The sequence below is a fragment of the Cyprinodon variegatus genome, unplaced genomic scaffold (genome assembly GCF_000732505.1).
Source record: "Cyprinodon variegatus isolate N-32 unplaced genomic scaffold, C_variegatus-1.0 Scaffold127, whole genome shotgun sequence".
Classification (NCBI taxonomy): domain Eukaryota; kingdom Metazoa; phylum Chordata; class Actinopteri; order Cyprinodontiformes; family Cyprinodontidae; genus Cyprinodon; species Cyprinodon variegatus.
In genome coordinates this window covers 1,385,473-1,401,722 of record NW_015150580.1, presented here as the reverse complement: position 1 = coordinate 1,401,722, position 16,250 = coordinate 1,385,473, and the positions used below count along the sequence as shown (strand labels likewise).

The 16,250-nt window shown below is 37.5% G+C and overlaps 1 protein-coding gene across 1 annotated transcript in view; it reads right to left on the bottom strand.

Moving 5' to 3' along the window:
* prkce (protein kinase C, epsilon) overlaps positions 1–16,250 on the bottom strand; it is a 51,973-nt gene that overhangs the window by 12,991 nt on the left and 22,732 nt on the right. Inside the window, exons 2-5 of the mRNA XM_015375903.1 lie at positions 13,290–13,353; positions 2,538–2,703; positions 2,387–2,421; positions 1,184–1,272 (exon numbers count right to left, since the gene is read on the bottom strand). Coding sequence (XP_015231389.1) covers positions 1,184–1,272; positions 2,387–2,421; positions 2,538–2,703; positions 13,290–13,353 — 354 coding nt within the window. The remainder of the gene's footprint in view (positions 1–1,183; positions 1,273–2,386; positions 2,422–2,537; positions 2,704–13,289; positions 13,354–16,250) is intronic.

Below are 16,250 nucleotides of genomic sequence, written 5' to 3'. Positions count from 1 at the left end.
TTGGACCCTGGTTTAACAATATTTCAGTCAAATGGAGAAGCAACTGTGGAGGCATTTTAGCTCTTTAAAGCCTGGACCATGAAATAATTGAAAGAAAATTATATATTTTTTTAAATAAGAATGGTATTTGAACTTTCTGACAATTTATTTAGATGGTTTATTTGCATCAATAATGATACATTAAGCATTTCTATATAATGTTTTATACGTTCTCTGTTCAATAGATGTGTCTAATTTTGTAAATCATGGTTTTTAAGAACAGAAATATCTCACTGGTAATGCATAGGTCTCAAAAGTGTATCAAATATGATAAACGTGGCTTTAAAGGGTTGAAATAAAACACAAACACACACATTCCATGTGGCTTTTAGGAAGAATAATCATTGTGTGACTCAGAAAATAAAATGAAAGACGTATTATTGTCTTTAGTTCTAATAAATGTAAAATGTAATAATTGGCCATTAGCCGTCATCTTTGCTGAAAGAAAAAGAGGAATTTCAGCGCCGTGTTATGTTTGTTTTTCTGTAGGAATGACTTGCACGCTTCACGAAATAAACAGCCACAGGAGTAAAGATCATGAAGTTGAAATAAAGAGTCAAAAAATTACAGCTTCGGCACAACTTGATGATCATCTAAATGTGAAATGACCAAATTAGTTAAAAAGTGGCTTAAGGAGAAAAAGGGTCAGTGTTTTAAAGTAACCAACACAAAGACCTGATATCAGTGCAATAGAAAATGTTTAAGAACAGGTTGGCATACACACCGGACTCAATTACACCAGTTCTGCCAGGAGTTAAATAATCCTAGTAAATACTACAGAAGTTACAGTCCAACAATACATTTAACATGTATTTATTAATGCAGTGATAATTAAGCAACACTGCAACTGCAAAGAGATTCTTGGATGGAACTTTTGTTAGATATCTCCCTTCAGGTCAAGATGCTCATACAGAGTGGTAAGGACATAGCTAAGAGTCCAGAAAATGTGCGCTGGAAGTATTTGATATCGTCTTCATGATCAGCATTGTTACCACATGTACTTTTTTTCTTGAACTTAATCAAATTTGGCACTTCTAATCATTTTTGTGTGCTAAACAGACCAAAAACAGTAAAACATTAGAGTGACTAAACTTCACACAGTGAGGAAGGAAACAATGATGTGTGTCTGTGTGTAGGTGTTCACCTCCTCAGCTGTGTCGTCCTGCTTCTTCATTCCAGCGCACTTGGTGATGATGAGCTCATGGCAGCGCTTGTGGACGACGCAAGTACACACTGAAAGCATGCATCACAGTCACTACTGTGTTGCTTTAATTCAATTTAGGCTGCTACTGCTTCATTAGAAAATGGGGATGAGTTTAAATCCAACAAGAGGCTATCATAAGTAAAATTTTCTCATGGTCAAACACCTGGTTGACAGAACTTTGGGAGTTTGCACGTTTCCAGTTGCAAAAAGAACAATAGTCATGATGATAGAACCTAAACAAGTGGTGTTTCACACTCTTACTGAGGCATGATGCAAAGCTACAGGCTCTCTGTCTGTTAGGCCAACAACCTAGGAAGATAATTGTGTATTCATACTTATACGTTTTAAGATTCACAAAAGTAAACCCTTTTTAGAAGCTGTATGTTATTATTATTATTATTATTGGTAGTATTATAACTATTGTCATACATCTGTATACAGTGTGTTTTGTCTGCTATAATAATGTCTTATTTAGCGTCATCTGTAATTTAAAAAAGACAAAAATAGTTAAAGGCAAAATGACAAAGAAAATGTTTTGCAGTGTTTCTTTCCAATAAATATACGGAAAAGAGCAGTTGTGAGTACTGATCCTCCCAGCAAATACTTTTACTACACTTTACTTGTTAAACTTGGAAAAAAAGTACTTCAATTGAAAGATATTAAGCCGTTTCAGAAGAGTTGCAGCCATTTGAGTTATCAGTGAGTAGATCTGCAATCCAGGAAGCCCGGATTGAATTACTGATTAGGGCATTTAGACCTCATCGAATGCCAAATTACTTCCGTGATGGGGTTTCTAATTCCCACATATTTCTAGGGGGATTTGGTGACTCTGGTTTAACTTTTTACCAGTTAAAATGTTCACTAACTAATTATCAAATGTTCTGGTTGTACCAGATACTCAACTTTCTTTGTGTGCACTGAAATAGTCAGTTTAGTTTGCATGCATTCTTGCAAACTAACTCTGCACTGCATCTACTAACTATTGTCATGAATGGTGTAATACTGTAAATGAATGGCTCTGCGTGTTGGCTTCAGAACAAATCACATCTGTCACTCAGCAACTTGTAACCCTCTCCCATGTTCTCCAACTTCAATAATAAATGAAGTGCAATGCTATATGAGAAATTCGGACAGGGTACTCACCCTGACACTGATATCCCTGCTTCCCCAGCACACCCCTATCAGATCAGACAAAAAAAGAGACTTCAGCATCATCAGCCAGGCTGCTCTAATTAAACCCAGCATGGGTTTAATGCAAATTAGATGGAAAAAGATTTGTTTATGTGTCACCTACCATATAAAATCTCTGCAATGTGAGCAGTAGGTCGGCTGTCTCAGGTAGGTGGCCATGAACTTATGTCCGTTGACTTGGTGGACGCGTCTTCGAACGGCTCCTTGCCGCCGGCGAGGACCAATTCTCTCACGGAACACCCTCTCCTCATTCTCATTTGTCCCAGAAGCTGTGGATTAAACACAACCACAAAGGTTCTTTACAAGATCAAGAGTACAGACGGATATTTTCATGAGTAGGGCTGGGCAATTAATTGCATTTGCAATATAATGGCAATTTAACAAAATGCAATTTTCACATCTCAGAGGCTCTCAATTTTGGTTATATTACATTTAACAAGAGTAAGTAGCTAAATTTCTTATTCAGGCCTTTTAGGTGCCAGTAATATGCTTAAAGTGGTTTTGCAACCACACAGATGAGAAGAGAGAGATGCACCTAACTCGCAGATTCATGCCTGCAAATAGAAGATAGCACTTTTCCACACAAAGGTTAAGATAAAGTCCTGAAAATTTAATCAATCTGAAATAATGGTATAATCCTATTTTTCGTTTTTGGGCAAAATCATTCAGCCCTATTTAAAAAAAGCTGTTTTTGGTTTGTCAATGTATCATTGTTTAAACCCCTAGGGGGTCCACAGAGGTACTGCATGGGGGTTGCGAATGTTTTGGTTGATAACTTTTTTTTTTATATTCCCCCCCCTGCAATTTTTTCCACTAATTGAAATGTCTTTAAATACACTTTAACATGAATTCAACACACTGCAGTAAATGGATAAATGGAAGCAGAAGATGTCTTTCAGTCATTCAGCGATACACGGGAGCTTTTTCAAGCTGGGCACCGTTTCATTCACAACACCTGTCCCATCAACGAGGAATCAGAATCAGAAATACTTTAATAATCCCTGGGAGAAATTACATTTGTTACATGACTCCATCTGTAATAGAGTGACTATAGGACCAGTTTGATATAACACAACTTCATACTATATGTATAATTAGGGGGTCCCCGCTCCATCTTGCCATCAATTTGGGGAGTTCTTGGCCTGGAAAACCTTGAAGACCCATGGTTTAAAGGGTTAATCCAAGTCAAGTCCAAACTCTTTTATTCCAAAGGTCAAATCTTAGGTCACTTGAATTAAATCATGTCAACGTTCGTGTATTTCGGAGGGAGGCAGTTGACTAAAGTCTTTCCCTCCTAGCAGGAGGCTTTCTAAAGGCTTGAGACTTTAGAAAGTCTCAAGCCTTTCATTCCAAGTCTAGATCATGTCTCCCTCAAGTGTTTGAGGGACAGGGACATGTAGAAACTTAAGTTTTCAGCTCCTATTCATGTTAAGAATCATATCTTTTAGAGTTAAACTCAAGCATATGAGGGGTAAGTCCAAGTCAAGCCTGAATATTGTTTTATCAAATGCATTCCAATCAGTTTGCCCATCAAACTGCATTGATGTAAGTTATCAATTCAGATAATTTGCCTGCTTAGTTTTCAGGCCTGATTTTATACCAAGATGTATGAGGAAAGTTAATTTGTTCTAAAATTATCCGCAATCATTTACCACAGACTAAGGTTTGAGGGAATTTCTTGTGATCAGTATTATTAACCTTTTTAGCCACTGGTAGCACGGATTCAATAAACCTTCCCTGCAAAATATATCAAATGTATCGCAGTCGGAAGCCTGAATACTGGCTAAATTTCAGATTAAAGTATTCATACTGGTGGTATTAAGGATCAGTTTAGAGATCGGTTAAAGTGACAAGATTCACATCTTCAGTTGGCCTAGTTTGCTTTAAGAAATAGAACTTTAGACCAGGCCCAAAGGTTGCTGCAGATTTTTCCAGTGGCAGCAATGCCAGTCTGTCTCATATATTGGTCAGGATAAAAAAACAGGCCATCAATCAAATACCTTTAGTTATCCTATTCCCAACAAACATTGTGTACAACAATCTTCCATGTCTACTTATTCCCCTGCTGTCAACTTTTCACTGAATACCATAAACACCTGATTGTACGTTTGGGTATACTCAAACAACTGAGATATATTGTCTCATATCTGTCTTATATCTCTTCTTCTACTCAATAAGGTTTCTAGGTTGTGGGGGTAGAAACCTTGTGGTTAAGGCATTGTGCTTTGGTTGCAGAAGTTCTGAGTTCAAGCCCCACTCCCACAGACTTCCACTCTGAGTCCCTGAGGATGAGCCTTAACCCTACACTGCTCCCGGGATGCTGCACAATGGCAGCCCACTGCTCCCCAAGGGAAGGGGTAAATTCAGAGAGTTCATTTCATTGCTTTACACTTGTGACAGTGTAATGACAATAAAGCTGAATTCTATTCTTCCTCTCTTACTTCACATCCTCTTTTCCTGGTTTTGTAAATGAAGAACCAGAACGCATTCACACTGCAAGTGAGCTCATACAGGGGTTTAATAAACTGTGCCAAGACTGGCGTTAGCATTCAGGACACAATTCCCCATACGCTCCAGACTCAGGGATGTTTTTACTCTGCTGTGATCCAGAACCTGGACTATGGCATGCTAGTAAGTGTTTAAAAGGTTTGGTGGGAATGTATTGTCAAAGTCAAATTCCTAACTTGTGTCTTACCCTTTTTGATCTTTTTGAAAGATTTGAAGACTAAAATATGTTTGGAATGAGGAATGGCTTAGTATATCTCGAATCTGAAGAATTGAGAGAGCGACTACTAAAAGGACTATTGGGTTTCTTTCTATTTAGCAATATATCTAAGACTCGAGTTTAAATAGTCTTCACTCTTTGTTTTTGAAACTCAACCCACATCTTAATCTTTCCAAGTTCTTTCCACACTTATGACTTAAGCACTTCCACTTTAGTCAGGTAGAACTGTCTTCTATCTGCTGTTTTATTCTTAGACAACAGACCGTAGAAATAGAGATTTTGCATCATGCTGCTCAGGATGTTTAATCATTCAATGGCTTCTTATCCTCCTCAACAAATCCTCCCGCTATCAAAAAGCACCCCACACCTACCGGAGGCCTATGCATATATACATTTGAAAAGCTATTTATACTGCCATGTGTGGGCACAAAAACGAAGGACAGCATATTAAAATACTCCTCCTCGATGAACTATTTCCAACGAGTCCTTTTTACTTCCTTTCTACATCCCCCCGAAAGATAAATGCTTTCCAAGAGTAACCTTAAGACAAGAGTACCACCTCCACTAACTCCCACACACACTCCTTCCCTTGGCGCTCCTGTCCTAGTTAGCCTTTCCCTCACTCCCCCAGCGTCTCTCTCAAGGGTGCGCTGAGAATGTGGTTACTTCTGAGCCTCTCCAGAGTTCGATTACAGACAGGATGTCTAGGGACTTTGTGTATCTAGATATGAGTGTAAATCTTCATGTATCTGTGTGTGATGCATGTTGGTTGGAGGGGAACAGCAGTTAAATAGACCATTACGGAAATCATTTTGCTTTACATAATACATCATCCATCTGTCTCAGACACAAAAACGCACAGGCACCGAGTAGTAGAGGAGAAGAGGCCTAACAACCATTAAGAGTTATTGTCTTGGAGACGGGCGTACTCTGGACCTGAAGAACGACCATCTGGGAGATGGGCACCAGATAAACAGAAACGCGTATGTTCAATTATGACAAAAACAAGAAAGGTGCTGACAGCAAAAAATCATAGCAGAGGCTTCAGAAAAACAAAAATGGATTTTCAAGGCACAATGAGAGGACAATGGATGTAGAGAAAAGCTTGTGATGCAGTTGTCCGATACAATCTGTATTCCCACAGCACCGCAAAAACCTGGTTATATTAAAAAAAGAAAAGCTGTGACAAAATTTTGCAATGACAAAAAGGGACAATATCCCTATGCTTTAAAGGAAGCAACTTTTTTGAAGTCTGAGCTGTATTAAAGTTTTTTTTTTTTTACTTGAAGCCTTGTCATTATAATCCAGACTCTGATGTGAAAGCAAGAAAAGAAGAATTTATGCTTTTGTTATTTTGTATTGACAAGGTCTGCTAACAAACTGCTGCTCAGGCACGACAATCAATCAATCTTTACTGAAAGAGAACTTTTCATACACAGCAAACACAAAGAGCTTGACAGAAACAGGAGGCAATGAAAATAAAGAAACAAAATTAAGAGTTGAGGAAGATTAAGTGAGGAGAAAATTTCATGACTGTGAGTGGCACACTAAGTAGCATGGCTTTACTGCAATAGAGGTAAAGAATTTCACAAGAAAACTACCCAGTACCTTCTCCTGGTGGCTATTCTGGTTTTTCCATGTCGATAAACAAAGTACTCATAATCTTTCTAAAGCTAGCCAGATAGCTCTCACTGTTGAAATCCACAATAAATTTAATCTATTCTGAAACAAAACAATAACTGAGGTCTGGTGTAGGGTCGTAGATGCCTAAATGTCCACTAGGGTGCAGCTGGTTTAAGCAATTAAGGTTTTAAACGTGGAGGTGCCATGGTGGAGGGGCTTTAAACTTTCCAACTCTAGGAGCAGATTTCAAATGTAGTTGGGATTTTGCTGCCACCTATTGTGGCTGGGGCTCCAGCTTTTAGCTAGGAATATTTCATAGGGTGTACACCTTGGTGTATAACATCTTCAGGCTTTGCACGATGGGGGGTTCAGGGCTATCCTACCCTGGAAAATGTTGTATTTTAGACTCTCTGAAACGTTATTTCCTGAACTTTGAAGTGTAATGCCGCTAACTTTTAGTCTTTGTTCCAATACTACTGTTGTCCTGATTATGGGAAGTATGTGTGCTTGAGTAGAGGTGGAAATTTCATAAGGATGACATGAAATTATTTTTAGGTACAAGGTTTAATAGTTTAACTCAAACAATCAGAAATCAAAAAAGTGTCTGCTACTTAATTTTTGGTGCCTGTTCACAGGTCAGATATGTACAGATGCGTCTAACGCAGAGAGTGGCTTGGCTATGCTTGCTGTGATAAGTGGGTAAAAAGTAGCTTTAATATGTTTTTTAAGTGAGAAAGTCCACCTCAAAACAATGTCTGTGCAGTCAGTTCATCAAGATTATGATCCTGCCTTCAAATATTATTTTGCTGTCGGAGGCTTGCAGAACCCCACATACCGAGGGTGCGCTGTCACTGGGAATCCCCAGCAGCAGCTACCTCAGGCCAGGTCGCCTCTTGGGGGATTTTTCCCTACTGTTCCTGGCAGCTGGAAGTAGATGTTAGCATTTTTCAGGTATGTGGTCCAAACTGCTGGTACCAGAATAATAAAAGCGCTTGTATTTTGCTGGTAGGTTTAGATATTTTAAGTTAATTTAGGCTTTAATAAACAATTTCAGGTAGTGATCACAGTGCTCTGCATCAGCAGCTCTGTCTGTCTTCCTGCCAACTCCCAGAACAGCTTCTCTGTCTGGTTGATGTGGCTCGTCGAGCAGCAAACATTCAAATTTTCCAACTCCAGCATCTGCTGCTCGTGAAATTTTGACCTTTTGAGCAAAGTTTCCAAAGTAAAATTGGAGCATACCAAAGCAGTACATCCCAAAAACGTACATTTTTTTTATGTTTTTAGTAAAACGGCGTACAATGTAAAACCTTACGCATTGCTAGCTAAAAGCCTGACGGGGTTCCATACAATAAAGAAAGCTGGCGGATAGTCCCAACCCAGCTTAGTGTGAATATGACCCAATATCGTTACTAAAGTGTTAAAACAGCTAACAATAAAATTATACTCGATAAAAAGCAGTTAATCTGCACATTGAGGGTCTTACAGTAATTGTTTCAATAAAAAAATAAATAAAAAACTGTTTAGGGAGGATTTATGGCCCTAAATAATATTTATGTATTAGGGAACTCAAAGGCTCCTAATTTGGACTAATAAATCCAAAATAATATTTTTACCAGGATCATAAGTCATTAAAATACTTTTTTACATTAATAAAACTTCTTTCGTTTGCAAAGGCAAAATAAACCCCCAGAACATTTTCAATGCCTTTTGGTTATTATTACCCCTTGTTGCTTTTCCCTGGTTACGGGATGAGAGCGCAAGAAAATGACTGTAATGCAATTTCATACTGACTTATTAATTCTAGTAATATTTAGATTGCACAGTGGACGGTAGGCCACAATAACCAAACAATTTAAAGCAACTTTTACAGCTTCATTAAAGATTGTTCCAGATTAGTGGAGCATAAAAACTAAAAGCTGGTTGTCCATGCGTACTTCTGATTCTGTGTAACTAAAATAACCTTTTAAGAATTAGGAGTCTCTATTGTGGAACGAACATTACAACAGAATAAAAAATAAAGAAAATCTACACATTAACAGAAAAATGAAAAATATGGATGCTTAGAGGATATCTTAATATATAAAACACTTTTTTTAAAATATCCTTTTTAAATCTTTAAAGAAAAATAAGAAGCAACTGTAAAAGTCCTAAAAAACCTTGGAAAAGAAAAATATGTACATGGAAACGAAGCCTTTATTATTCACATAAAGTGCTGCCTGTGCTGAAACTGTCAATATATTGGGCTGGAGGATTATTTGATTGTCAGCAGTAGGGATCCATCAGTAGAGGTTTTTTTAAGCTGAAACTGATCATTTTGACATTTGTCTATCTGATCACCGGTACTTGCTGCAGATTTTTTAGGCTATTGCTTTTTCTTCCTGCCTTTACATAGTAAAAATGACACAATTATAAATTTTACATCTAAATGTCTATATTTTAAACAAAAAGGAAACATTTTATGAAAAAGAAAAGAAAAAAATTTATTGCTCTGTCCAATTAATTGATTTTTAGGATAATCATTGATAATCACTGAATATCTAAATAAAGGCTTCAGATATTTGAAGACAACGCATGTGTTTACTTAGAAGAAAAAAAATCTCTAATTTTTAAATCTTAGCAGGCAGTGAGAAAGCCGCCCAAAATTACATATACACGCCTGATTAGACAAAAGAGATTGTCAAGTTGAGTGGAGATTTGTAGGGGACCCAAAATGCAGGACGGAGGCAGAGATGGTTTCTTGCAGATTTAATGGTGAGGGTGTTGGCAACTAAAGCATAGATCTAGTAATAACAAACCAGGGAACACAGGAAACAGAACAGAGTGTAAAACAAAACTTCAGGAGGGAATGAAGAGAATCCAGCCAAGAGTAACTGCAGAGGAGGGGTATATATGGAGAACAGAACAATGAAAAAAGTAATAGACTAATTGGGAGCAGGTGAACAGGAAGGGGGGTCAGGGAATAACAAGGGACTACAATAAGGCTTAAATATAACTAGTAAAGAACTTAAATGACACTAAAGGAAAATGACACCAATAAGTAGAAAACACAGAATGACATAAATCAAAGTGTAACTGAAAAGATCAGGACAAAGAGGTTTTTGTAGTTTCGCAAATAGAAATATTAAGTCTATAATTATACCCTAACACAGAGAGATAAAAAGTCCAGGTGAAATCTGGACTTTCTATAAGCATGATACGAATAACTCCAAACAATTACGTTTTTCTTGCTAAATTGTAGTAATCTGCAGAAGTAGCCCCTATTCTGAATATAAGTGATATTATAGGTATGAACAACGGCTGTAACAGGGTGGAGAGAGGAGGGGGAAAAAAGAAGAAAGTAGAGAAACATATCCTTCCACTTTCTGAAACTGCAGAGAACAGATTGCACCATGGGGAAAAAATAAATCTTCTAAAAATACCACCTCTTCCTCTACTTCTCACTCTCCGTCTCTGCAACCATTATTCCTTTCCATCCTTTCCACCAACACACACACACACACTCCCTAACACACAGACCATTTGTTTTCATCAGCATGCATTAACATGATGAGCTTCTGAGCCTGCTGAACTGAGGAGAGAAGGTTCAGGAGTGGGAGGAGAGTGGGTTGTGAGGTCACCACGGAGTGGCCAATCATCTATGAGGAGGGCAAGACATGGATGCCCGAGTCTGCTGCTGCCTCTGCAGTGTGTGTGGTAATCCCTGGTTCAATATCACCTACTATTTTAAGAATCTGCTCACTTTCTCGTCCCCTCTCTTTGTCCGCCTCTAAACAGAGAGATATCCTCTGCAGCAATCTGCCGAGCCTCTCTGCTGCGCTCTACTCTGTTCGGGTTATCCAAGCACCATCACACAAAAAAAAACACAGACGCTGAGTGCAAAGCAGAGAAGCGCTTCTATTTATAACTAGGTGCAAGGATGCACATGTGCGGGTGAAACCCACTCTTATCAGGTGGCATGAGGCCGAGGGAATTTGTGTGGACAGAGAGGAATTCTGGATGTTTGCATGTTTACTTTACGGGAATGGAAAAGAAATTAACAGAGGGAATAATATGGAAGAATCTAGGAATCGTGCAGCTTTTCAGGAGAGCAGGGCTTTGCAAAATCATTTCCTTCATCAAGTTTTAAGGCAGGGGGCTAAAAAGTATCATGTTAAATTTGTACTATTCGACCACTTGGGGGCGTCGAAAACAAGCTATGCATTCAAATTTAGCATCATTTTCTCCTTTTCTAAGGCAAAGCTGCCTATGGCTTCATCACAGATGAAGGTTTAAAGTTTTAGGTTCTATATGCAACTATATAAAACCAGAAAGGGAAAATGAAATTAATAAGAGGCAGGCATGCGCTGACCATCAAAATTCGAAAAAGAAAAGGCAAAAATATACACACCTTAACCTGCCTGTGTCTACTGTAAGAGGAGGTTTATCTTGGTAGGGAAAAGTTTTTGAGACCTAAAGTAGCATCTTGGAAAAAAATAGCGTTTAAGCAGCATGAAAGAAGAAAAAAAATTCCATTTCATAAAGATAACTTGAAGAGTTTCCAATACGCTACAGCATCTTTTGCTGCAACTACAGGATTTAGTCATAATAGACTAAGTTGAAGCTTCAAATCTCTTACAGTACATAAAGGTCTGTACTCTAAAGGTGTATGATGTTCCTAAAACTAGGTCAAAACAGAGATGGTTCGCTACGTACAAAATCAACCTTCTTCCATGGCCATTTCAATCATCGGTTGAACTCAAGGGAATAAACTCTACAGAGTTTGTGCAAATAGTCAAAGATCAGTGTGAATGCTCCAACCTTGTAAAAAAAAAGAAGACTGACTGGTGTCCAATTATCAAAAGTCAAGTCAAAAGATTGGTCGCTGCATCTACAGGTGCCAATAATTGTGTTGATGGAGATTTTTATAAAAACATTACATGCATTATTGCAATTTTTTATAACAGATAAATATATATATGATTTTTTTGCATATGTTTCTTCTTTCAAGCGAAATAATAGCTGATAAAAATGGTGTCAGAAGCGCAATAAAGCGATTCACTGACTAGTTGAACTATAAGCTGGTAATGTGATTGAAATATCGAATTTAACCTTTTATGATCCTGTGATTACGGACAGCTTTATTATTCCTACAGTGGACAGGTTATCACATAAGAGCTACATGTCTTTTTTTATAGTGTGTTACAGAATATCCACATCATTAAACTGACATTCACTTCAGAGGCCATTAGATAACCTGTAATGTCTATGGTATTTTATTTGTTTTTCTGGGTTTTATGATCAAACTCTCTCTGCTATCTAGGTGGATTCGCAAAACTAATCACCTCTCGGGATGAATAACCTATTCTGCATCTAAATCTAAATTAAGCCAAGGAATTATTTACTTGTACATAAATGAAAAATAATATGTACATAAAAATGTGTCCTCGCAGGATGAAATTGATAATAAAAATAAACCAAACAGGATAAATATTGATTGCCATGCTGAAGATACTGAGCTGTTTATTTATGTAATCTGAACATTTTAATCAGTTCGTCAGACTGTTAAGCTAATTGAAATTGTTTCCAAAAACGAATCAATATAGAGATAATTGACCTTGATCCTGAGTGTTTTAGACTCCAATTGCTTTGCTTTACTTGGATAACATTAACTTTTCGTCTTGGGGCAATTTATACAAAGAACCTTTTAGGACCTTTTATGACACTTATAGAGAAAAGATTTCTAGGAACTGTTTTTTCCAAGTCTCTTCTCATTGAAAAACCAGTCTGTTCTTTTGTTACTTAACTATTAGAATGTACGGAAGCGCATTCATTAGAATACAGTTGGTCAAGGAAAAGATAAATAAATAGTTTTTTTGAAGCATATGAACTGACCAAGCTGCATCTAATCTTTATAAATTAGAATAGTGAATATCCCCTGAGAGCTAGTGTCTGGGAAGCTTGATGGGGAAAAAATGAATGGTGTCGGCCAACAGCTGGAGAGGAGTTTGCATGACTCAGAAGATGAAGGGCTCACAACTTCCAAGAAACTGAGGAAAGATTTTAATTTTTTAGCCTGCAGTTATTGTATATATATGTGTATAATGTTTATTGTGTTTAAAGGAAACTAAGGCAGTAGAACAGGGCATCCAGGTAGGAAGAAGCACACACACGTCCAAATTGCACAGATGCTTTACTAAACTACTTTCTGGAAGTCTGAGGAAACTTTTAGCATGACCTGCATGACTGAAAATTTTCACTGATATTTTACCTTTTTGGTTTTTTTACTAATTAGCACATTGTTTTTATAATTCTTTGTGGCACATGATTTAAACTACATTTTAAAGCATAAACAACAAATTCTTCTGGAATTTATTTTTAACATGGAATAAAGTGGGGATTATAATGCTGCTTTAATTCCACCCAAATCAAACCAACACAGTTTTGAGATTCAACCCTTTTCAAAATACAGGTTTTGTGAGCCCTTTCGTTGTTTGCAGCAGTAAAAACATGGCATTGCTGTGATCTTACCCTCAGTCGTGGATCCAGACAGATCAATGACCACGTAGACCTTCCCCTCAGGCTCCAAGTCGATCTGCAAAGACAAGGAGGCGAGAAAAAGCAAATGAGAGGGAGAAAAATGCAGCTAAACGGTGAGAGTAGAGGAAGGGGCTGTCCTGCAGCACAAACAAACACACCAACCCACACACAAGAGGTCATTATCTTCACTAAAATTACACTTCTCATTAGCACTTGTATCATTATCACCATTAGCACTATTGTCTTTATAACTGTTATTTAAGCATCATTATGGACCTCTTTTACTGCTGTTATTGAAAGCAGATCTGTATGTAATATGCTAACCAGATTTTTTTTTTGTTGTTGAATTTTTCATTCACACCCTATGTTTAAAAGCTCTCCAATTATTTCGACTCTCCTCTTCAGTAAAAAAGAGATGTCAGGTTTCAAACAGGAAGCGCTACAGATAATTCTATTGAGCTTTTCCCACGAGTGTCACAACAGTTACTCAGATAAAGAGGTTTAGCAACCAAATACACACTGAACCACATAAAACATTTACTCAGCTAATGTCCTGTAGCAACATGCATCGTTGTGCCTTTTAAACCTCTGTGAATCTTCCTTAGTGAAGCATTGACATCAGGTCAACTTCAATCCCAGGATGCCTCAGCAGAAATTACATTAAGGAAGGTAGAAAGTGTCTGATTGAAGACTGAAAGACACTTTATGGAAAAAAAATAATGTCTTAATGCCAATAAAAGGATAGTAAACCTTACAATAAATTATTCAAGAAGGAACAGCTCCTTATTGACTCTTTGTTTCGCAATAAAATTATATAGCGGAAGATGGAGCATCAGATTCTTACCAAGACATTAGAAAGTTAAACAAAAATCAATAACCTGTATGGAGTAACTTTTTCTTTACACTGCAAGCTGCCATAAAAAGGGAGCAGTTGGTTGCACCTTTCTTCTATCAAACCTTGCAAAAAAAGAAGTTTGCTGCAAACAGAGTGCAGCAAACTTCACAATTGGTTGGTTGTTTGAATAACACTCTTCAGAGTGGATGTTGCAAAAAAGGGATGAACACTAAAAGTTGGCTATTTTTGAGGCGTTGAACCAATAAGTCAGAGAAAGTGCTGACAGATTTCTGCTGCTGACCCAGGCTCTTATTTAAAGAGAGAGACAGACTTTAGTAGATAACAGGAAGGCTGAATGAACCACAGAAAAGCTGCTCTGGTTGATTTTTTTGTCTTTCAGCGTCTCTCTTTACAATCATGCTGAATTTGGAACTAATGATGACCTTTCAGAAATAGCAATGACATAGTTTGGATGTTTCTAAGTTCTTTGTTCCATGGAGTATATCAGTCCTTATGACAATTGCAGATTATCTGGATAATTTACAAATAATTACAATACCAAGAAAAGTATAGGAATATCTCACTTCTGTGGAGCTGACAGCCTGATGCAAAATCCAAAGGTTTACTCTAATCTTGGGGGTCTAATAGCTGGCTGATGAGTCAGCAGATTCATTCAAGGTAACTTGGCCTAATAAGAGACAGCTAAATATATAGCAACAACTTTAACTGCGCTATTAAAACTAGAAACGTTTAATCTTCCAAAATGTGGTGTTGTGTGTCTCACTGATAGGCTGCTATCCTACCACAGACCGAAAGATATGGTTTGCTAATACTGATCATATTCCAGAAAACAAACCCTACAAATAATCTTAAAAAAAAATGCCTTTAAGGTAATTACTATGTTTTGTTAAGAATGTTTATATGTTAATATTTTTACTTGTTTTCTTTGTTCTAAAATAAAAGCCAAAGTCTGCTTTACATGGGCTGCTATATAAATACACACATATATCAAATGAGGTTATAAACAAATCTTTTTTTATATTTTACCAACAGCAATAAAATGTAGCGACATGAAAAGACAGCTGCGCCCAAATCTCTTGCGGTGCATCGGTGGGATCAAAGAAACTCAAAATATCGAGTGTTAACAGACTATCTGTGTTCACAAATGGAAAAAACAAGCACGCAATTTACATATAACCTACATGCGAACAGAGATTAGCAAGTGTAACAGAGCGCTAACGGGGCAGACGACTCAGATAGGAGAGAGAGTGCAGGAGAATGTGAGAAAGAGAGGCTTAAATCCCTGGTTAAGCTCTGGGACAGCAGCAGATCCTCTTATGCAACAGTCAGACTGACACACACTGAGGCAGCAACGCACACATTCGTTTCCATCAGGCTGTGCTGAGGATGAGAAACAAAGAACACAGACTAATACTACATGAACTTTTGTACCCTTCTTTCTCAATTAAGACAGATAACCTTCAACCTATGCAATAAAATATACATTTAAATGCAAATCTGGATATGTAATACATTTTAGGTGTATTTCTCTGCACAGCTTTTTATATAAAGGCGTCGATCTAAAACTAAACATACTGAAAGATACAAATGATTCAAAAATCCTTCTAAGTATAACAAATATGGCAACCTGGGTTTTGTGACCTATAAATGCTTCTGGATTCTTGATGTCTACCCTTGAAAATGAAGTGCTAATCCACAAATGTAACCCCTTGCATAACAGTGAATCTCAGCAAGGATTTCAGCATAAAGATGGACTCCGACTGATTTGGAACAGAGTGCAGCAAATGGACAGCACCATCATTGATTTAGTGCTTGGCCCCCGAGGTGGCACGCCAGCCAAAAACCGCACATCATCAGTGACGAGGGCCCCTTGAGTCATGAGGTGGCTTGGAGAAGGTTTTCTTCCACAACAGGAGGTTAAATGTGTTGTTTATTCTGATGGAAATCTAACCGGTATGTTCTGTTTATGTGTTTCAAAAATAAATTTGAAAACTTACCACTATGAAACAATTAAAGCTTTAATATTATTGTTTGGCTGCAGTTATGCTGAGTCAGTATCAATCGCACTCCTCAAAGTACTTTAACTAGATGTAACT